At 51.7% G+C, this 24,109-nt stretch overlaps 1 protein-coding gene across 11 annotated transcripts in view; it reads right to left on the reverse strand.

The window, feature by feature from the left end:
• Positions 1-24,109, reverse strand: part of PTPRS (protein tyrosine phosphatase receptor type S) — a 157,507-nt gene that overhangs the window by 61,605 nt on the left and 71,793 nt on the right. For all 11 annotated transcript variants that reach the window (XM_086767701.1, XM_086767711.1, XM_086767710.1 and 8 more), the window contains exons 3-5: positions 16,966-17,111; positions 15,870-16,011; positions 7,480-7,668 (exon numbers count right to left, since the gene is read on the reverse strand). In XM_086767701.1, coding sequence (XP_086623827.1) covers positions 7,480-7,668; positions 15,870-16,011; positions 16,966-17,111 — 477 coding nt within the window. The remainder of the gene's footprint in view (positions 1-7,479; positions 7,669-15,869; positions 16,012-16,965; positions 17,112-24,109) is intronic.

The following is a 24,109-nucleotide window of genomic DNA, read 5'->3' on the forward strand; positions in this document are numbered from 1 at the left end:
ACTTACCGTGGGTGTCCTCCCCAGAAAAACCTACGGGTAAGAGAGCGGGGAGAAAGGGGAAAGAAGGCTCTGAAGCCAAACAAATGAGTACGCCGAGATGGCAAGTGCTGAAGAACTGCCTGAGCGAAGGATTGGAAAACTTTCACCAGCACCACCGGCTCGGGAGCACTCTGCACCAACCAAGAGAAGGTCCTAAGCATTTACCCAGCTCAGACAGCATTTAATGCTCAAGATAAACTTCAGTCCTTCACAGTCCCGGAGAGATCAGCTCTTAAAACTCCGCCATAAATCTGAGGCAGCACAGCCTGAGACGTTATTAGAATAACAGAATCAGTGTTACCAAGTGCACCCAGCAAACAAAAAAGGACACGATAACCATATATAAAATAAAGACAGTGTAAAAAAGAAACACTCAGAGGTGAAGCAGGACAAGAAAACATAACAACAAGAAGAATCTGTATTGAGCAGAGGTCAATGAAATAGGAACTGAGTGGAGAGAAGTGTTTGGAGAGTGGGTGAGTGAGCTGGGGTGTCTTACCTCGGATCGGTGTACCTTCTGCAAAGAAAACAAAGAAAATAAGTGAAAAGACTGTAAAACCCCAAACACCTGGAGTGCCCGTGGGAAAAGGACCTGAGTCAAGGAAGACAGTTCCCAGTAGGAAACTTCCTGCTTTACCTCATCTGAAACTGGAGGGACAGCCTGAAGAGGGCTCAGGGTACGGAAGGGGATGTCCAATTCGGCTGGCTGCCTGCAGAGCCTCCGTGGCACCTGGCTTGAAAAGCCTCTGGCTCCATTTTGTTGGTGAGAATGCAAAGGAAGTCTTCAAGCTCTCAGCTAACATTACTGCTTGCTACTTGCAGAATATGTGATGAACCTGCATTTATCTTCATCACTCCTGGGAAAAGGGCTGGCATTACAGCCATGTTAGCCCAGACACGGAAAGGGACATCCAGGCACTTTGCATCACATTAAGATTTGCAGGTTTGATCTCACCTTTGCTAGCAAACTCCCAGTTCCAAACTGAAGTTATCGGCACAGATGTGCGACGAATTCAATGCGTGTCCTTATCAGGACCTTCGGTTACCCTTCAGTGGCTCTGCACAGACTGCAGCCAGATGCTCTGCGCTAATGAAGGCCACGCTACTGTGCAAGTCAAAGGGCTACCTCGGGGAACTGCTCCGTAAGCCTCCCTAGCGCCAGCGCAGGAGGGGGTCGTATGGAGAGAGTACGGTCTTGCTACACTTGCCTGTTGACTGCATCTCCCTCGGGTTATTTTTACTCAAACCTCCTCCAGCTGTCCTTAGTGCCTAACGTAAACCTTCCGCCTCGGCAGGTCAGACGAGGGGCAGTGCGGCCGCGGCCGGCGAACCACGCCACAGGCGATGGTACCATCACCGTCCCCTCGTTTGACCTCCGCAGGTTGCAACCATCTTCCTTTGAAAACACGGCAGGTCCTTTTGCTCACAGCGGCATTCAAACGTGTCACACAGCTTACCAAGGAAGGGGGTTGAGGTGGTTGGGTTTTACCCCAATCCTGAGAACGGGGCGGATCCCGCAGTCACAAGCATTCCCTCTCCCCAGGGGGAATCTCAAGAGCTTCCCTGCAATGGTAACCACGCTGCCATTCTGCAGAGCCCTGCGTAGCACGTTACGTGAGAAATGCCAGCCTCGCACTCTCTCCTCGCCCCCCGTGAGGTACAGCAGCACCATCACCCCCACTTTACAGACGGGGAAACCAAGGCAGAGGCGAAGCAACCAAGGGTCACCGAGGGAAGCCTGTGGCAGAGGCAAGAACAGGAGTCAAAGCCTCCCGGGTGCCAATCTTCTGCCTTGACCATCAGAAAACCCCTTCCCTCTTTATCCTCCAGCCCCGCTCACCCTGCTTGTGCTGCGGTTCAGCCCTCCATTTTCAGGACGGAAGGTAAAAATATACAGACACTGATTACAGGTCACCTTTATCTTTCCGAGGAGATGAGGGAAGAGAGGTATTACAGTGTTAGGGTATTAGATTCTAGTTATACTCAGCTTCTAGTCCAGAGGTTAGGTTATTTGCTAGAGACAAGTTAGCGTCTAGTTAGGTTAGGAACTAGCTAAGGTTAATAAAGCAGGCTGGTTAGCTATCAGGACAAAGGTTGGAGAGACAGCGCTTGAAAGAGAAAGAGGTGGGGGAGCGTGTACTTGGGCAGATCTCCACGCAGGAGATGGCAGGAAGGTTTTAAAAAGCGAGCGCAAGAGAGAGACGAAGCAGCGAAGGGTTATAGTTCAATTCAGTGGAAACAAAAACAGCCTCCGATACATCCTTCTGTCTCACAACTGGAGTGAAAATCTGCCATCTGTGGCACAAACCTGGAACAAGGCTAATGGGAAGAGGGTAAAGCAGTGGAAGAGAGCCCACCATCGCCCTCTGCTATGAAGCTGCTCTGGCCTTGGCTGAGCCCGGCCGTTTCCTGCAAAGGTTCCCTGCGATCGACAGGAGAAACACACCGGGCGTCAGGGCACAGACACAACGGCAGCCGTGACCGTCCCGTGCCATGGTAGGTCAGTTCATCCCTGCTCCCTCTAACTCTGACCAGTTATTCCCTGTCCAGTTCTAACGCTGGCACACGGGACACAAGGGTGAGGAGCAAAACGTGTTTTGCAAGACGCCCCGCACCAGGGCTGGAGGGGACAGGATTCAAATCAAAACGGGCTCAAGTAACTCGCAAGGAGAGAACAGCCGTGTGAGCAGCCCAGGGACACAGATGGTAGATTTTCACCGCTGGAGTTTCACATCTAACCAGCTTCACAGTCAACACAGGGGCCGCAGAAGGGTGCCAGAAATCTGAAATAAATTGATTGTTCTGAAGAACTCTGACAGGTCCTGTAAGATTTGGTAAGGGCTTGGAGCGGTGGAGAGGAGGCACCTGCGTTCAATTGCTGGCTTGCCTGGCGAGCAAACGCTCAAGGCCAACCGCTGCCCACGATACGGGCAGCAGCCTTGTGGGAAAACTAACGGAGGAAGAACTCCCGCTGGATGCTGACCTTCTGAGTGAAAAGCTGCTTTTGAGATGCCACGTGCAAACTGCTCATACCGCCTTCCACAGCCTCCCCCAAGCTGGAGATCTGCCCGTTGAGGGTAAATTCTGAGGCTGCATGAGCCCAGATGGCCCAGCCCGGCGCTCCACAGCAGAGGCAAAGGGCAGCTGAAGGGACTCGCCTCTGGATTGCAGAGCACCAAGGTGGCGTCAGGCAGAACACCACGCGCAGGTGTCCCCCTCTGTCACACGGGATGGGGTCTGCTCTTCCACCCTCCCCTCCTCTGGTTTCCCACACGGCAAGCTGCCTACGGATTCTCCGAGCCTTGGAAAACAGGGAGAGGAGGACAGTCACCATTGCCATGGCAATGACAGAAAACACGTCCCCACCTTCTGTCAGGCCACGTGTGAGAACACGCGCGCGCTGTGCTCCTCTCCCGAGGGCTGGAGAGCTTTCTGTTCTAAACAAGCAAGCAATCATCAAGGGTCTCCTGCAATTTTAAAATGCCGGATCCTGGCCGACAGCTGCAATTGCTCCATCTCTAACAACACAAAGGGACTTGGCACAGGAAGGAAACGTGACGTGAGTCCTGCAGACAGGCTCCCGGCTTCTGGAGGGACAGGGGCGATCCGGGGCGGGGAGCGGGGGGCTCTTCCTCTGCTTAACCCTTCCCCACAGCCGACGCCCTGTGCTTTACAGCTTCGCTTTGAAAATGCCGCACCCCCACCTCTCCCCTCCGAAAATGCCGATAACCCCGTTAGATGTGAAACCCCAAGGCCTCCTGCAGGTGTGAACACGACCATCACAGTTCCAGGGTACAAGCTATGGTGAAACTGGGGAATTCCAGGACAACTGTTGCTACGTTACAAAAAAAATCTATCCAATGTGAGGAGGTTCGTATTTAGCTGTTATCTCTTTATACAGATATGTTAATTAGGACGATTATTAATCTTTTTGTAGCCTGCAATACCCCTGCAGAAATTCATTAAGAGGGCAGAACATCCCTACTGAAAGAGTTAGTAGAAGAAATGCACAGCATGCCTCTCGAGAAGCTGTTACGGAGGAATTAGTGTAAAGGGCAAGGGTTACAAATCTGGACGTTAGCAGGTTTGGGGTTTTTTGGTTTGATTTTATTTTTTTAATTGAACAAACTTACCAAAGGTCTCTGAATGTTAAAAAAAGGTAAAAAAAAAGAAAAAAGGAGAAATTAAGTTTGTTATAGCAGATACTCAGAAAACAGAAGACACACACAAGACACACAAGGCTTCTGTGAGGTCAGAAGGTGGCTGCAGGCTGCCTCCCATTACCCCCCTGCGTGGCACGGCTGAGCGAAGGACACTGGCTTCTACTTCAAACGTTCTGAGACTGCCTGCATCACAGTTAGGCAGAAATATCCGTTTCTCTTCCACCACCAAGACCAGCTAAACTCTTAGACCACCCAAGTCTGTAGGACCGGGATGTCCGTGTACGTCGAAGGGAAGCTGGCGCCTACGCAGAGGCTCTTCCCTCTCCCCTTTGACTGACAATTCGGCTTTTCCTTCAGTCAAAACCCTCAAGTATTAGAATATGTCCAGTTGCTTGGAAAGTTTATCTGGAGATGGAAAGGAGAAGAGGAAACACTGGAGAGAGAAACCCCGCTATGGTTAATGATACATCACCTGTTCCTCATAAGGAAGAAGACTCATAAAATAATGGCTCCACAGGATGATGTGAATATAACGACCGTGGTCTCAGAGGTGCACTTACATTGCCAGCAAAACATTCAGGTTTTTTAATACAAATGAGAACCAAATCTGGCCACGGCTACCCAATTCTGCAGAACTCAGTGTATGACATTTCACTTGTACCTTTTAATGAGCTCATTTGCATGTTTGCCACTAACTCACATATTGATATCAATTCATCCTTAACTCCCTCCGAGGTAAAACAGCAAGGCTGCTGTCCTGCTGTCCCCATCCCTTTATCCCCAGGGCAGAACCTGGGTGCTGGTCCTGTCCCGCTGCTCAGCCTCCACCAAGGAGCAAGGCACAGCCAAGCCTCCCGAGAAAACGCAGCCGCCGGCTCCTGTTCTAAACCTCTGCGCACAAACTGCAGCGAGGAAGCTGTGATTTAGTGGCAGGGTCGCTCCTCCTCCCCGCACTCCCGTTCACAGAGGGCCTGTCAGACACCCCGTAGCTGGGTGTAATCGTTAATCCCCACGGAGCTGGGCTGGAGTGACCCGTGGGCGAAACGTGCTGACGCTCATCAGCAGTGTCCTGAAGCAGCCAGTGCCCTAATGTGTGCGAGAGCCACACTTCTGGCAGCAAAGTTTGTTTTCTGGAAAGACGAAATGAAATTAAGGTCCGACTTCAGCAGCGCTCAAACAGGCATCGCCCTGCGTATCACACTGGGCTCGCAAATCCACATCGAGTCTGCTCTGCCTTGGTCTTAAACCCAACTCCTTTCCACTGACTAAAGCACTAACACAGTTCAGCTGACCCTAACGCTAGCGGGTTTTGCATTTTCACAGGCCTTTGTGTCCCAGAACAGGCAAGTTTTGAACGGCCAGAAAAGCAGATGGAATCAGAGAGCTCGGGAGCCCTGACTGTCCCGGCATCCGCGCTCCCTTTCGCACGAGCAACAGGTTTCCACCCCTAAGGACAACAGGGATGCTCCAGGGTTTCGCCAGCTGACTAATTCAAAGCAGCTGTAAATGAGATTAATCCTCAGCAGGTATCTTCTGATTTATCGGAAGGGCCAAGGTTCGCTCTGAGGCTAACCAATCCACTGGAATGAAAACGCAGCGCTCGGGTGGCTCTGAGGAAAATGCTGGATCAACCCCAGTTAGGGAGTATAAAGGCATCCTGGCACGATGATAAATGTATTAAAAATAATCTGCCTGTGCCTTACTCATGCATCAGATCACGGTCACAGAGCGTGATATAATTCTAGTTTACCTCTCATTATTTATGCTGAGTGATTCTTTTAATTTGCATTTGCCTCAGCTGTTAGGATAAAACAGGGAGGTCAATCCCATCTGCGTTTGTGGGACCCAACAATACATTCTAATTCAACAGAGCTGTTTAAGTATCTGCTTTTAAGTTTGCTTCACTGAATAAGGATGCACTTATGCAGGTATATAAAAGCCACACTGAACTGGAACTACGCTGAACCTTTTCCACTGGCGGCCCACAGAACTAAAAATCTTTATATAGAATCTTTGCAAAACAAGGCAAGAGGAAAAGCAGGCGGTTACGCTTTCCGATGCTCAGATCCAGCACCACAGGAGCCAGAGCTGGTTTGTTGTGAGCCCGCAGAGGTCTGGGCAGAAGCAGTCAGCTATCGCTTGACTGACTAACCTGTAAAATGTCTAACACGAACTGAGGAACCCTCATTGTTTCACCGAAGCCTCTGCTTTTCTTTGCCTACAACAATGTCATTCTTCTGCCAAAAAAAGATTCTTGAAAACGCTCCATCTCGCTTGGCCAAAGGAACGTTCTGAGTAGCTGAAGTGACGCGGGAGCTTGCTAGGTCCAACCACAGACATCTTCTCCAGCCTGGGTCCAGCAGTCAGTTCGAGCAGAGTTTGAAAAGGATTCTTTCTCGCGTTTTGGTGAAAAGGTAAAGCTTCCAAAGCTTGTTCCATTTTTGCTGCTATCAATAGAAGAACTCAAAAACCAATACACCTGTGCCCTCCTCGCGCTCATTCTCACCCAGCGAACTGCCAGATTTAACAAGTATCAAAACAGCTCCTGAAAGGTGAGTATTAAGAGATGTCACATTGACACACACACAAAACAACAAACATAAAACAAACAAAAGAGACAGATGGACAAGCAGATGGGGAAAGACTGAAAACTGACAAGAGCCACGAGCTGGGGTACATCTGTTCACGGAGATCCACTCCACGGGCAGAGCCACCGTCGCCACGGGGTCACTCCAGAACGCTCCCCACCGCTCTGCAGTGAGGCTGCAGGGACGTGATGCTGGAGAGATGCTGCCAGAGCTGCTCCTCAACACCAGCTCTGAGAGGCCCATTTACACCAACAGGATCACGTTTTGACAGTAAGAGGCTGTCTGAGCTGTAGCATGTCTGCCACAGCAGATCTCCTTCCTCCTTACCCAGTTCTTGGTCTGAGGAGGAAACCCTCAGCCCCCAGCCAGTCCTCACTTTCCCCTGAGCCACAAGAGCACCGTTATCCAGTGAACAGCGTCTCCTGGACGGGAACCAGCTTCCCTGCTGCGATTTCCCTTACGCCAATGAGGCAGTAGGGAAGGCCAGGCGGATGGGTTGGAGAAGAAAACACTCCAGCCACTCCCTAGGTAAGAATGTGAGTCCCAAAACCAAAGAAAAGCTGATGTCCCAATCCACACTAATGGCGCCTGTGTCCATCAGCCCTCTCTTCTGCTTCAGAAACCTCTGAGCTGTCTTTTCCCAGCTCTGTCTCGGCCTCAATCCCTCCAGCCTCACACGGAGACCTTACCTGATCTCAGCTGTTTGATCCTCCCGTTGCTCGCGCTGGGGTCGACGGGCAGGAAGTCTTTGAACCAAGTGATCTCCGGATCTGGGTTCCCGCTGGCCGCGCAGAGCATCGTGGCTGTTCGTGTCCGCTCCACCACTTTCAGCTGAGGCCCCATGTCAATGTTGGGGAAGCCGGGAGGTAATTGGTCCTCTGGGGGCAGAGAACAAAGGAAGAGCGGTTAAACACGGAGCAGGGAGCAGGGTGGCTGACGGAGCTGCTCGACGGAGCACACCGCAGAAAGGATCACGCAGGCCTGCTGTGCAGCACTCTGTGCAACGCAACTTAAAATGTAAACTGTCCAGGGACGGTTTGTGAAAACACATTATCGTCACATTTACCAGCCTGTCCATTTCGTGTGACTATTCTAACACCCCACAAGAAGATTCTGCATTTTGACGCAATCTATTCAAACCCTTTGGGGCATGGGAACAGTAATTTCAGAGTTTCACCAGGTCTTGCGCCGAATCCCTCCGTCAGGTGGGTGACCCACACACAGCACAGACCCCTCCCTGCAGAGCACAGTCTCCACGGTCACAGTTAAAGGGAGCGGTTCACCTTCCCCCTCCAAACCCCACAGCACGAAACAAACCGCACAAGAGAAATCATGAACGGGACGAAGTGGAAAGGCCGGTCAGAGAGACAGCGGGAACCCGGAGCGAAAGGAGGGAGATACCATCCAGCTGTGGTTACCAGAGGGACACACAGAAAAACAACAGGCCGAGTGCTGTCAGACAGGGTGTGATTTTTAGATTTACTAATTCAGAGCGCTGCTGCCCTAGAAGAGGAGGAATGCGGCACCAGCACCCAGAAGACAGGCTCAACCGCGCTTCCGGCTTCCTCTGTCTTGCCTTTGCCTTCGCTAATGAGGGTGAGGAGGGCAATTCCACCCGATGCAGACTAATTTGTGACAACTAATACAAAATCCCAGTGCTTCCCCCATAATCTTCGGCATGACCTCCTAGCTCATGTGGAAGAGAGCTGTTTTGTGCTGGCTGATACAGGAACGCGCCATTTCCCCCCCTAGAAAACCAGTCTTTGGGGGAGGGCAGCCTGGAAGGAGGGTACAGGTATGAGGGTGCGACTTCATAGAGATTCTCCGTCATTCCAAATGAGGCGTGTTTAGGAATCACAGCCTGGGGAATCTGTGGCCCTGAATCCATCCCAAAACCAGGTCAGGGAATGGAAGGGAAGCAGCAGAAAGGAGCTCTCAGCAGGGCAGCAGAAATGGGCTGGAAACCCTTGCCTTTGCTGGGAAACATCACTGCCAGCTGCAAACACAAGAGCTCGTTCCCTCCTGCTGGCACATCACGTACGCGAAGCAACGGAGTGAAACCGCATACGGCTCAACCCGGAGACGGCGGAATGAGAGAAACCCAGCCGCCTCGCTGTGGTGGGTGTCCCTTCCCGTAAGAGCAGAGCAGAATCGCCAGATCTCAGTACTGCTCCACACCAGCTCCAAACACGTACGATTTCGGTAAGAGCTATTCCACACTGCTGCGCCTCACACTCAACTTCCAAAAATCCACTAAGATCATGAAGGCAGAGCCAAAGGCCTGCGCGGTGCTCTGATACCCAACGCCAAGAAACTCCTCTAATTAGCAGCGCACAGCCACCGTAGGGTTTAAACGCCTCAACTGTGTGTTTAAAAATGTGCATTGTTTCCTTCCTCTAACATTGCTGGAGAGTTACAAAGGATCTCGGTGGAGAGTGAAGTGTACTAACTACACCTCTCCTCACACACCAAAGGAATGTCACCGCAAACACAGACACGTACCGTTTTATAACTGCTAGAGCAATGCAGATCTCCTGGTACGGACAAACCCACAGCTGCGTAAGGGCACAGCCATTTCGGGGCACCTGAAGCAGCTCGAAAGCAGGATATTGCATTCTAAACAGAAGCATAAACATCTTTCAACCAGAGGCGGAACCAGACCTTTGCGTTCTCAGCTCACCAGGCCGTACTCGGGCACCGCAGGAGTCCCCAGACGGTGCGTGCTCTTCCAGACCATGCGTGCTGCAAAGCACCAGGCCCTTCACGAGTGAGCTCAGGACAGAGGGGCCCTGGGAATTGCTTTGCCTTTGCACAGCTCTCAGCCAGGATTTTAACGTCGTCTCCTCCCTTCTGCTATTTAACCGGGCGGCGGTGTGCTGTAAGAAGCCGCGGAGCTGCTGCCGCATTGGCTGCAGATGACATCATTATTGATTACCTCTTTTATCCCGCTCCCCGGCGATGCCGCTCCGCCTGGCTCAGTCCCGCGTCCGTTAATTTCGTGAACCAATTAATCCTCAGAGAGAACAGCCCTCTTGCCTGGCAGGGCGCGCGTGTGAGTGTGCGCGTGCACACGCGTGTGTTGGGGGAGGCCTGGTACAACTACTATTACTGAGTGTTTCTAATTAAACAAAAATGTTAATCTTGCAGCACAACGTGCACAATTCCTCTGAGTTTAATTAAAACAACTGTGACTAGAGGCATGATCAGATTTGAGGATCAGCTCAGCAGAGGAGGCATCTCTGAACATCACATATTCACTGGTTCAAGCGCTCAGATTTCCTTCCTGCCAGGAAAGCGAAACTCTTCACCCCCTAACAACTGGATTCCCTGTAATAACGCAATTACAACCTCAACTCAATCCCCACAAGACAGGCACGCACACGCCCCGCCGCCTCCCCGTCAATCCCCAAACACCAGCCCAAATCTGGTACCAAAGAAATAAATAAATACGGAACGGTTCGGGTTGTGAACGCTCTTTCTGAAGGCAGCCCTGGCAACTGCAAGAACAAAAGGACCAAGACGCAAGCTGAAGATGCTTCCAGGGCACACCTGGGTGGCTGCCTGCTGCTGGAAATCACGCTAGCTTACGCAGGCAGACGTTCTCACACGCTGCGGTTGCCGTATTCACAGCGCATCCCCAACGCCTCACTCATACCTGCTCTGAGCCCGCGCTGCTTAAAGGCGTCGCCCATGAGAAGCTGAATTACCTCACGGCCACTGAACAAAGCAGGGTGAGAAAGAAAGGGGAGGAGGGATGGAGGGCGGCATGGAGGGAAGAGCAGAGCAGTTCAGCGTTCGTTTACAATAAATCCTACCAGAGGCCACGCTCTGCGCTGGGGGACACACCTGGAACCAACCTGGGTGCCTGAGCGGACACACACAGGGTCACACAGGAAAAGCAAGGGTCCCCAGCCGCAGCCAGGGAGACTCGGGTGCTCGCTGTCTCCCTGTCGCTCTACAAGGTGGCAGCTCTGCAATTAGATAATTAGCGGTGCTGAAAACGAGGATGATAAAGAGAAAGCGGGTGTGGCTGCTGCTTTTTTTCCTGCAGGGTGTGCACAGTTGTTTAATAATTTAAAGGAGAAGGAGGGTGTGAGCATGTACCGATGTACTCTATCGAATGCAGAAAGCCACAGCGAGGATGCTGTTGAAGTGAAGAAGAGGAGGAACTTTTCGCTCTTCTCTGGAGATGTGGCCCAGCTCATGGATGTTGGCTGGCCTCTATGGAGTCATAGACTCACAGAATGGTTTGGGTGGGAAGGGACCTTCAAAGCCCACCCAGCCCAAGCCCCCTGCCAGGAGCAGGGACATCTCCAACCAGATCAGGTTGCTCAGAGCCCCGGCCAATCTGGCCTGGAATGTTTCCAGGCATGGGGCATCCACCGCCTCTCTGGGCAACCTGGGCCAGTGTTCTACAACCCTCATTGTAAAAAAATTTTTCCTAATATCTAATGTGAATCTACCTCTCTCTATTTTAAAACCATCACCCCTCGTCCTGTCACAACACGCCCTGCTGAAGAGTTTCTCCCCATCTTTCTTGTAGGCCCCCCTTGAGGTACTGGAAGCTACCCTCACTTCAAGGTAGAAGAACCAAGAACAGACATGAAGCTGATGAGTGACACCAGTTTTTAGCAGAATCAAGATCAAAATCCAGCACTCCTGAAACTTATCCCTGTTTTCATTTAAGGTCATGAACGCTTGCAGCTGTCCCCTCCCCAACAGGCACCCTGGCATTATGCACCTTGTGCAATTACATCAACAAGTTACTACTATGAAAATAGTAATAGCCTAACAACGTTATCAAAAATTTGGAGGCTTCATGCCAATAAATACACACCTAGATACGCGTGCTGGACCCCGTAACAGCGCAGGTCGTACACCGCCTTCCCCACACTAACGCATCCCTACGCACGCTCCTTACAAAGGCGCCTGAGTTACACATCGCTCTGACATCATTCCTCAGCTGCAGAACTCATCTGCTTTCAACGCTGCCGGATTTTCAGGTCACTACAAGAAAAGCAAAACAAGTCAAGTTTGAAGGAAGACCGCCAAGAATTTTTCCAGTGGCCAGGTAACATTTCAGGGGGACCAAGAATTGTTCCAGTGGCCAGGTAACATTTCAGGGGGACCAAGAATTGTTCCAGTGGCCAGGTAACATTTTCAGGGACACCTTCTTTAAGGTGTGCTCCTGCAGGGCTCGGATGTTTTCTGTCGAGCATCTAGCACTGGTTTGCGCTTACCTTTTGCTGATCTAAAGCCAACAATTACAAAACCCAACAAGCAGCAGGGATCTTGCTAGAACTTTACACGTGCCCACACCAGATGTCCTCTCGGAGCAGGAAACGTGCGAGGAAAACTTCAGGCCAGAATTGTTACAGAAATGTAGGAGTGCTTCACAAAACGAAATCAACAGGGAACCACTAGAAGAAGAAGTTCTGAAAGCCTGTCCAGAGCAGCCTGAATCACACTCCAGCAGTAAGAACCACAGAGCTTACACATCTAACAGCCAGTTTTCCTCAATTTCCCAGTGTGCAGTCATCAGCAGGAAAAGCCAGCACTGGCCCGTATGCAGCGAGCGATGTATCAGGACACGGTAAATCTTGTTCCGTTACATTTAACTGGACCAAGCACTGGTTTTTATGGTATCACATTGCATTTCCTAACAGCTCACAAAGGGTAAGCTCTGTGGAACTCTATCGGCTTTACCAGAGCAAGGAACTAAGCCAGCCTGGCCGTGCTTGAAACCCAGCCCGTGCCTCCCAGCAGGCAGAAAGCTGCAGCACGGCTCCCCAGTACGCCCAGCCCGCTCAGCTGCCGGCAGCGCAGGACGATCCTCCGCAGCACGAGAATCCGCGTCTCAGGCTACCAAAGAAGTGGGGAGAAAGTAGAATCTGTACACAGGAAGCAATAATAATAATAAAAAATGTGTGTATCTTTCCTGGAAATGCGCAGCTTAGAGAAGCTATACCAACTGGGAGGTGGGGTGCCCGTGCCAACTAGCTTCCCTTCTGCCCAAGTTCTAATGAAAAATGATAGCAGCTGGAGCCAACAGTAACTGGAAAATGCTTCCTCAAACCACTCTCTTTACTTTTCTTGGGGCTCTGCAGGAACCAGGTTTGCAGGGACGGTGTCCAGCCAGCTGTGGAAAGAACAGCCAGTCTCCACAGCCCTACCGAAACCCAGATCCCTTGGGAGGCAGAGCAGCAAGGACGAACAAGCCAGGAGAGCCGGTGCTCAGAGACTTTGTGTAAGTTGAATGGTGTCCATCACAAGCTTCTCAGAAGCTCCCAAAGCTCCTCTCCTGCAGCTTCCTGTTTTTAAGTGAATGCATCTGGATTTCCATCAGGGGCTGATCCAGGAGCGTAAGCATGTGCAGAAGCACAGAAGGCTTTGCTCTCAATCCCTTCAGCAGCTGCATCTGGTAGGGAAGAATGTATTATTTTGTTTTCTTCTGTTCACGAGGTGCTGAGGAGACCCCGTAACTGCTCATGCATGTGTACAGCATGATGGTACGCACACGGATGTCTAGGTGAGTACAACAGCACGGCCAACAACCTGCAGAACTACTGCAACGCCCGTCCTGCAGTTTGTGCCCAGGTTTCCACACCGTACGCCGAGGTAACAGCTTCGGCACGTGACAGCTCACATTCACCCCCAAGCTGCGGAGCAGCCCCCACTGAGGGTTAGTTCTGAGAGTGAGAGGAGAGAGATGGAAAGGAGGAGGAGGGAAAGACAACGGGGGAGGGGGTGAATGCAGAAGCAGAGAGGGAAAAGAGAGGAAGAGAGGCAAGCATGCTAACTTTGTCATTGTGGAGATCAGTGGATTTGTGCCTGGTCCTCTTAACTTCCCCAGCACTAAAAAGTGCGGATAAAGAGGAGACAATTTTTGTTACGTGAAAGCTAAGGAAAGATTACGGATGGAACAACTCCAACTGAACAGGGAAGGGGAGGGTATGCTATAAAAACTGCTTCCTTGATGCTCTTCAGCAAAATCTTGGCCCAGGCCTGCAGCTAATTACCGCTCTCCCGAATTTGATGAACCGCTCACCCTGGCTGCTCTCGCAGAGCCAGTTAACAAAGCTACCGCACCAGGTCCTGCCAGGCGATCGGAACAGGAGCGTCTGTGAAAGCGGCACCACACAGGAGCCCAGCACACAGCAGCGATGTTTGGGGGGGGGACCAGCAAAGTGCGTAATTAGCCAGGCAGTGGGGAGATGCAGCTCCTGGTCTGTCACCTGTCTCCAGCTGACGTGTGTGAGGCGAACACCGGAGGGAAGAGCTGCAAAACGAGGTGTACAAAGAACTTCGGTCCCTGCGGACAGTCACTGAGCTCAGCTCGTCATTTCCCACACACTGCAGCCTTCTTTTGGTGAAGAGTGCCTGAAAAACGCTGTGAGAACCCAGGGGATTTCTAAGGGCAGCAGCTGGAGGACAATCTTCCCTCTTTCCACTGCTCAGAGCTAAATTCAAGGGATGGAAACTTGGAATACGATCGCAGGGGCACTTCACCCCAACTGTCACAGCTCCCAGGGAACAGATGGGAATCGGCGTGAAGAACACGGCTCCCAGCGCTCTGGGATCGCCGCAGTAGACACGCTCCTGTCAGAAAGCGCCGTCCCACTCTCCTGACAGACACCTCCCACCACGCACGGCTAACAGAAGGTTAAATGCCACGCCAGGCAAAGGAGCTACACAAAGATTTAAGTGCACCTACACAAATCTGTCAGGCATGACCGGACCCCGGGCCTGCACGCTTAAAGGCAGCCAGCATCCTGACAACACGGAGAAGGGACATTCCCTGCTGCAAGGGGAGGTCAAGGGCTCTGCCGTGTGCCCTGTATGTCTGGTCTTTATTTACTGCTGTACACTGGGGATTTGCACACAAATTTCACTCTGCGCTATTAGGGATGTGCTCACTGTCTGTTCAAACCAGAGGATGGAAGATGCTCTTGGAGAGAACGCTGACACTGCTGAAGAAAAGGCAGCTGGCACACAGGCAGAGCTACCGCTTGGCCTGACGAGGATCGCACGCTGCCCAGAGCACCTAAAGCTGCTGTGAGCCACGCTCGCTGCAAAAATAACGGCTCTTACCGCCAGCACCCCGACTTAAAAGCCCATGGCTCTTCCACAGCACCTCCTGCTGATGGATTCGTCAACAGCCAACGCTCCCAAGCCAAGAGCTCCCAGGCACTCACCCCTCACTCCCTTTCTGCAGGATCACCTGCATCGCCCTGTGGTTTGCACGGGGAACACCACACAGCTTTTCCCCTCAAACAGGTCAGTGTTAGCGAGCAGCCCAGCTTAGTGCTTCACCGAGATTTTACAGATCTCCGGGGTAAGAACAGTAAACATTCAGAGGCACCCACAGCAACAGCATATTGCTCCCTCCTCCACATCAAGTTCAGGGAGCATATTTCGAACAGATGACATGAAGGAGGGATCCATGTAAACATCCTCTACAGCAGGGACAAGTGAAAAAAAGAACCAGAACAAAAAGGAGAAGGGAACTGCTTCCTTGGAGAGCACATGGAACAAAGGACTTCTGGGAAAGATGGAAGATACCTAGAAGAGCAAAATAGGTATCTTCCACAAGGGAAGAGGCTGGCATTGCTACCAACTGCGTGAAAGCCCACGCAGATGCATCACCATCTTAACCCCAGCCCATTAAGTGATTCCTCAACGAAGGTTTTCTTGGGTGTCTGGATGAATGGTGCCACATTCCTGAGGAGAACAATGGGGAGTTTCTGGTGCTGCTCATACACCTGGGGAAGGAATTTTTATGGGAGGAAAGATCACAAGGGTCACAGGACAATTCAGGTTGGAAGGAACCTGAGCACAACATTCAGTCAAACCTCCTGAAGCGGTCCAGTTTGGCTTTGTTTCTTACATAGCGATTTTATAACTCCCTGAGGTAATAACAGCAAACAGATCTGACAGGTCAGAACAAAACAAAAAGGAGGACTTTGTGCCTTGGTTACGCATTTTTAACAGCCTTCCCACTCATCTGAAGGAAGGGAGAAGCCGAAGGGTCCCCTCTCCCCTGCGACATTGACACATGACAGGTAGGCAAGCTCTTTACCTCGGAGGACGGTGAGCTTGGCATGGACGGTGACCTCCCCATGAGGATTTTGAGCAACACACTCATAAATGTTCTCATCCCGGGGAGTCCGGAGGGGCTGGATCCTCAAAACAGCACCTGCACTTTCATCAAATTCAATTGTCTGGGGGATAAAGGGAAAGAGAGAGACACACATAGTAAGCGTCCTTGGGTTGCAAGTAGAAGGTTCCTTCCTGCTTCTAAAGGAAGCACCAGAATACACACACACACACACTCACAAACACACTTCAGCTGCTGCCCCACAATCCCCTACACATAACTGCCATGGTCAACTTGTCTCTCCACCTGACCTCAAGGTGACAGAGAACTGTCACCTAAACCCTCTCCTTCACCACTGGCCCACCAAAATGGCTACGGACATCTCAAACACTCTGAAAGAATGAGCCACGGTGACGGTGCGTGGGGTGGGTGTACAGAATACCATTGTGGTGAAGGAGGGGGGGAAAGAACCAAGTGAAAACAAAATAAAAATGAAGCCCTGCCTTGTTCCTCCATCTGCACGGGCAGCTGACACCACAAAGCTCTTCTCAGCACGCAGCTGCCTGGCAGGACTGGGTCACACAGCAAATTCCACAGGATGACCTCCTAGCCCTTGTTCCACCACTCTTATTTCTATCTAAACAATCCCAATCGCGTGGGTCTGGCTGCCAGCAACCGTAGTGTTTATTCCAGGCTGTCCCAGCTTTCAAATAACGAGCCGTGGATGGGTCTGAAAGGTGCATTTACAGAGCTGAAGAAGTACCAGCCTAGTTGGGGTTTCTTAGGAAGGAAGAAAGCAGCTTTCTATTATATCCCAAGAGGGGAAAAAACCCAACAAAACAAAAGAAAAAACTCCAATAACGTAAGTGAGCCAAGTTCTCTCTTGCCTTGGAACAAACCCAGCTGCTGACATGGCCAAGAGCTTGCATTTCACTCCTTCTGCTGTTAAAACTCCTCCCCTTCCAAACCTCCCTCTATTATCGGCTCTGAGAAGGGTTACAGCCGAGCACTAGCTGCTTTGTGTCGGTCTCCCACTCTTCATACACGCACAGACACAGATTTCAAGGACATCTCTTACCTCAAACCTCTGAGAATTCACTTTCTTCCCTTTCTTGTTCCAGGTGACCCGCGGCTTCGGGTCTCCAGTTGCTTGGCATACGAAGGAGGCCACCCCTCCTGACACACCAATTTGGTCCACAGGTTTCTTAATGAACACAGGGGGACCTTCAAGAAAAAAGAAACATCATCGTTGGCACAAGGAAAGAGAAACTCTAATAAACGCTGTTTGTCATTAACGGAAGCATTATCACTGCTATTCTCTGGTCTTCCCAGATGAAATTAAACTTCTTGGCCTTTTAGGAACAGTCTTGAACTCCATTTTACATACAAAGAAGCTACAGCACAAAATGATTACAGGCCTGACCCCACAAAGAGATTTCAATGTGATGATGTTGCAAAGCCGCTTCTCCTTCTGAAAAGCGGACTTTTAAACTGTCTCGCACAGAGGAAATTGTTCTTGCAAAGCCCACCTGATGACCATCACCAATCACCCCATCTAGAAGCATGAACTGCACTCCCCCAGTGCTAGCAGATGACCAGAACACCGCGGCAGGGGTAGAAGATGGAAGAAGGACCATGAAATAAACGGAGCAGGAACCTGGCACACATTTGAGATCTTGAGGATTGATGGTATGAAAGAGGCTGATGCCAGTGGCTTTAGGATGTGAAACCTCCTTGGCTTGTAGCACCTGTGTTTTCAACAGCAAACCTGACCCTCACTGGTACATTCACACAGCAACAGGTACGCCGTCCTCTGGGACAGGCAAGTTGACAGGATACAACCCAACAAATGAAAGTTGTGACCATTTCAAAACAACCCAGTTGTCAAGACCAAGAGCAGGGCAGCCAAGTCTGCAATCTGCTCCTGCAGTTCCCCATCCCCTCTTCTCATCAGGAGACATCTGAGAAAAAGAAGGAATTCACGTTGCTGAAGGAAGAAGCCAAAAGCTCCTCAAACTCCTCTCATAACGAGATGCTCAGAGGTGTAGCGATGCCTGAACAATCACGCTTGGAGCCTGAGGCTGCATTTTAGCCAGCCTGGACCCAAAGGAACGACGCTTGAGCTCACAGGACCTCTCCCTCACCCCCACCACGGATTTCCATCCATGTCTGACTGCCTCCAGGAGCACCTCTGCAAGGAGGGGAGAGGATGCTGGGATGGGCTTTCTGACCCAGGAAGGTCTCAAGGGCTTTCTCACGAGAGGAAGACGAGGCCAGGAGCGTTCGTGCAGAGCCCACATTGCCTCTGCCCTCAGGGAATCCTCCTTCCGTGCTCTAACCTGTTTTCCCTGCACAGTTTCCTCTCATCTAGTTAGTTTAAAATTTATTGGAATATTTAAATCACAAGGCCACAGCTGTGTTCAAACAAAATCACTCAGATCATAAAGTTGCCGTCTGTTATTCTTGAGAAAAGCAGACCATATGACTCCAAAATGTGTGCATTTCCACGTACGTACTCAGAGTCTATAAAACAGGATGCAAACAGCGTAACAAAAAGTTTAAGAAGAGGGCAAACCAGGTAGAGAGATGTCTCCAGGGTCTTTTAGGGGTTGAAAGACAAAGGCCAGCAGTATATAAATAAAAGGCACTGAGCAAGCTCATGTGATGCAATCAAGCATTTGTTTCCGTGCTGGAGGTAAATACAATTTGCTGGAGCCGTTTACGTCGCACCGAATGCCGTGTGTACAAAGCGGCGGATTTATAAATACCCAAATCTATATTTAGAGGTCAGAGTCGTCTTTGCAATGTTACAGCTAAAGGTTATCAAGCGGGTCCCACCGGAGGCACCGGCACTGGGGAGTCTGCCTTCCGTCGGAGAAAGGGAAAACCAGACCTGTGCCTCAGGCTAAAAAATTAATGCTCACTGCCCACGACCTGGCTTCCTTCCTCTCCTCTCCGCAGTTCAATACCTGGAGAGTTTGCAGAAGTCAATTCTGAGGGTACGGCCAAAAACATCCAGGGCTTTTAAGAACGCTTTATTGATGCAAGTTCATTTCCTAAAATGAAAGCCCTTAATAATCCTTAATGCCACAGGTACATCTAAATGGGTGCAAGCAGCACGGCGAGTGTACAGCTCAGGAGAAAAATAAGGTTCTATTTTTGGCCTGAAGAAAGAGACGGTGCTCCAAAAAACAGAGAGGGAACGTGGAATCACTGTTCAGCATCCCAGTTTGGGACCGACTGTTGGCTGAGTACGGTCACGGGGAAGCTCTCGGAGCTCGCCGCAGCGCGGAGCTGCCGACAATAGCTCGCTCTTAGGCAGCGAGAGAGAAAAGAAACCCCACAAAAATCCCTATCAATCTATTCTGTTTTGCTACTCACTTGGAAAATCAGTGTAAATCAAAGCTAAACTGTTGATTTTCAAATCGTCCAAGCCTCTGAGCTCCAGCCTTTGATTCTTCCGCCCCCCGAATCACCCACCCGCGCGCCCCCCGCCACCGCGGCACTTGTCGCTGCAGCCCACGCCAGGCGCTCAACAACCCTCTCCGCTCCGGGAAAGAGAAAGCCAGCGCTATCGCAGGGAAGGTGGCGATGATACAAAGCTGAAATAAATTCCTCCGTGCTGCGTAGGACTGCCAGAGCTCTGCCGTGCCAGGTCCAGCTTGCAGGAAAGATGCAGTTGGAATTCAGTTTTCAGTGCTGCAAATCACTTTGAAGATCAGGAACAAGGCGCCGTGTGACAGTGAAACGCTACCAGCCCACCCGGAGGGGCCGATGTGTTTCCCCCCGTTCGCCAAGATTGCAGGACCTCAGTTTTAAACAAACAAATAGAAATCAGAGACAGGCATTTTCCAGACGACATCCTTGCAGCCCAGGAGATATTATATCACTTCAGCAACGCTCCTTCACGGAGAGCTGAGAGCAAGTCAGTCTTGGAAAGACTGCGTTTGAGTTCCACCTAGGTCAAGTAGTCACCAGAGATCTTTCTTTTTCCCCTTTCCCTGCTTGCAAAGTAGTAGAACCTGCTGGGGTTGGGTTTCTTTTTCAGTGTCAAGACCGGAATGGAAAAACCTGGAGCTTAAAATAATTTTCTTACTACAAGAGACTTCCTGCGGGCTCTGGGTCCCTGGAGAGAAGGTTGAAAAGACTGGATGGCTGCTGCGTACCTGTGATTCTGCTCTACAGCTTAATGGAAAGCCATCAAGTCCAACTGAAGCTTTCACTCCTGTCCACCACCCACGCACTTCCCAAAAGCAACAGCCGGGGCAAGCAACACGCAGGATGGCTGCCATGGAACGTAAGGAAGAGACACGCGTTCACCATCCATCCCTTCTTCCACAATCGCACCCGCACAGACGATCAGCACGCGCGCTGACCCGCCCTCTGCCACCCCTCCCTGACAGCTCCGCTCCTGCCCTGCGTCCCCCACCGCCGTCCAGGGCAGCGGCTGGGACCACGCGCGCACCCTCACCCTCTCCCCTCTGCGGACACCCTCTAGTTGGCTTCGCTTTCCACCTCACCCGAGGGGAACGCGGTATGACACAGCCCACGTACGAGGGCTGCACACCAAGGCAGCTTTCTGCGCAGAAGAGGACAACACCACTGCCTGACCTCTCCTCCTTTCCTTCTTTCATGTGACACAAAACCAGAAAAAGTTCTTCAAATGCAGTCATGTGAAAAAAAAAACCAACATCTCGCTGCTAATGATACACTGATGACTAAACAGTCTGAGGAGCTTTACAGCAAGGAAGTTTGAAAGATGTAGGAGTGGGGAAAAGGAGGAGGCATCTCACCCTTTAAACCCAAACGTCCCTCAGGAACTGCTGCCGTGGCGAACAGCGGGTGACGGACGGGGAGCAAGGCAGACAGGCTGGCCACCATATGCCTGTCTGAAACATCAAAACCTAAAGACTGAGAGAGGGACAGGGAACCCAGAGGTGGTTTGAGGGGTGGGAGAGAGGCAGGAGAACCACCGTGCTTAACAGATCTGAGCTGACAGCTGAAGGGAGCGGGGTGCGGGGAGAAAAAGCAAAAGCTGAGTTACGAGCGTGCACCACGGATCCTTCTTCCTCGGCTCCCATCAGCCCGGCCTCCGGAGCGAGCTGGCCGCCCCTCCCGCCGGCACCACAGGTGGGGTCATGGAGGGACGGGGAGGCTGGGGGTGCATCTGGCCTTGTAGAACACATCACCAGGTAGGAGCAGCTTTCTCTATGCCACCTCACTACGCTCCGGCCACAAAACGGGAGAGCCAGCTGGAAAAGCTGAGGGGAAAACTCGCACTGGCTCAGCTACGGCAGCCGAGGGAAGCCCTGCCAGCGCAGAGGGCTGGGTAAAACCAGCACGGCAGGGCCAGCCCACGCCCCAGCTCTCCGGGTTGTTTCACGGAAGGCCAACCAAATTCAGCCCAAATGGGGAGAAGGAGAAAGGCAGGCCCCAGTGGGGAAATATTGACTTCCCTGGGCCTAGAAAGGAGACAAAATTGATTCTTGAAGCATTTTGTGCCAGCCTGCCCGATCAATACCCTGACATCCTCCCAGCCACGCTCTGCTGCTGGCTCAGGAAAAGGAGGCAACTTGGGAAGGGCCTGAGGTTGGCCAACGTGAACAGACCAAAGACCCCTGCCTCTCCAGCCCGGGCTGTACAAGCACAGGCACGGGCCAGAACCTGCCCCGCACCGGGAAGCCCCTGAGGTAACTCCTGTGTTGTCTGCCCCAGTTTTGGGAGGGAACGGGCGGTGTGTGGGTAGCTGTCCCTCCGCCCCGCCGGCTCACCCTGAGGGGGCCACAGAGCTGCCTCCGCGTCCCTGCTTCCGCCTGACCCCCCCAGCTCTCTTCCCTCACCTCCAGCCCCACAGCAGGGACCTTGTGCTGAGTTTAGACGACAAAACATTCAACTCCGTGCCTCACACCACCCCCCTCGACTCCCGCCACCCCCAGGAAAGCACCTCGACAACGGGCCGCAAATAAAGACAGAGCCCTTGTTCCTTCACCTGGCCCCGGCACGGAGAGCAGCGCGAGCCTGGCCGAAAGGGCCCCCCGCCCACAGTGGCGGCAAGCCATGGAGACAAAAGAAAGCCAGCTACAAAATGTGTGTTTTTAAAGGTTTTGCTTCCATTTTTGGTGCCGCCGGTCCCTGCTGTCAGTGACCCGGTGGAGGCCAACCTTCAACAAATGGCCCCGTGGTGCTGAGCCCGACGTTTCCCTGGAGCAGCTGCCCACCATGAGAGCGTGGCCACACGACAAGAGAGATTATGGGCACGTCAGCCCATGACAATCCGTGTCCCAGCTCAAAAATACTGAAACAGACCAAAATTCACCCTTTTTTTGGCATATATATACAAACATGTACATGCACTTCAGCCTTTCAAGGACGAAGGTAAGAGATGAGACCATTAAGCCATTCATGGTCAATGTTATTTTGCTGTTAGCGTTAGCACACCCCAATCTCCTCTTCCAGGCTCCAGATGATTCCCATAATCGGGATTCAGATCTCTGGCTCTGACGCAAATTCGGCTGACCTTGGGAGCTCACCTTTCCCTGCACCTCCGTCTGCCGCATGCGGCGCGGAGGTGACAATCCTCATTTCTCACACCTGCCTGCCTCGGTCTAGACGCTACAAGCAATTTGGAGCGCAGGACAGTCTGAGAGCAGCTCTGCTCGGCGCTCAGCACCCTGGGTGGTACTGCAAACAACCACTGCCTCTAAATAACCTACACAAAGAGAAGAAAATAATCACCAAAAATCACTGGAGGCACAATCCAGAGACCTTCTTCCACATGTCCTTCTCTGTAGGAGAAGATGAGGAACAACAAAACCCAGACAAAAGCTTTGCAGTCTCCCAACAACCAGGTCACGTTGGCTTCAACGGGCACACGTCTCCATTATTTCTCACCCCTCGCCAACTTCAAGAGCAACCGGCGAGGAACCCGAGGCGTTCTCGCTGGCACGCAAAGGGTTAACCGCCCCTTCTCCTCTTCCCTTTGGTTTCCCCTCAGAAACTTTCTGCTGATCTAGTGAAACTCCATCTCTGTTTCCCACAACTGCTGACAGGATGACAATCGGAGAAGGAGCACAAGGTTCTCCTCCAGCCACAGCCCTGGGTGGCAGAGCTTTCATCTCCTTGCCTAAAATCCTCTCCAGGAAGGCGAGATCCGCGTCCAGCCATCCACCCAGTGTCCGTTTGCTGGTTTAGGAAAGGTGTTTCACACCCATGTGCTGCTGTGGTCTGCTTGCACGTGCACGCCCTGCATTTGAGGGACCAGGACGGGAGCGCTGAGGAGCTGGGGACAGCCTGGGAGGCACGGCCAGAGCAGAGGAACAGCCACGAACTGGGGAGCTGGAGAGGGGAGCAGAGGGTAGAAATGATGGGAAAATCATCGCAGATAAGGAGAGAAGAGATCAACGGGGAAAAATGCAAGAGAACTGGAGCAAGATGGAGAGGAGGGAGGTGTTCAGAGCCAGAGCAAGGAAGTGAAGATTAGATAGAGGAGGCAAACGACAGAGCAGAAGAAAACAGGAGAGAGCAGCCAAATTTGAGACAGATGGAGAGTGGGGAGCAAGAATGCGATGTTTGGAACGGGTACGCATCTCAAAGCGGCAGCATTAGGGAGCGGGGGAGCTTGCAAGAGGGGCAGAGGCAAGAAAGATGGCTCCATAATTTACATTTTTCTTCATGAGAGGAGAGAGAGCTGCAGTCTGGGAGGAGTGACGCAGGCTGTGGGGAGGGTCTCTCTGGAGACACTCAACAAGATGGAAAACACCCCTTGGAGAGGTCCTGCAGAGACTCCACTCCCCTTGAAATCCAGGGTTTTACTGACAGATCTTGCACTTTTTCTCTGAGAGCTGTTTCTTAGTGTCTCACAAATAAAATTAAAATGAGGGTTTTCTGACAGAACAAACAAACAGGGAGTGAATTATACTCCATTTCCCCGTCAATAACTTCTCCCCAACGCAGTCGTCTTATCATCATAAAAAGTCCATTAAGCAGTAATTGGGAAGGCAGCAGAACGCAGGGCTGGCCTGTGAAACAGAAGCGTGCTCGCTCCCCAACTGGCCTTTTCTGGGAAGGCAGACAGGATAATTACAGGCTTCAGCCAGAGACTTCCTCTTACTGTCAGTAGCTCTCGGCGCCCTTCAGGGAGATGGGACTGGCAAGGCTGGGGAAAGGAGGGTGAAAAGAGATCGAGGACACTTGTTCAGAAGTGAAACACTTCCACCTTGCTG

The sequence above is a fragment of the Chlamydotis macqueenii genome, chromosome 26, assembly GCF_036417535.1.
Source record: "Chlamydotis macqueenii isolate bChlMac1 chromosome 26, bChlMac1.mat, whole genome shotgun sequence".
NCBI lineage: Eukaryota > Metazoa > Chordata > Aves > Otidiformes > Otididae > Chlamydotis > Chlamydotis macqueenii.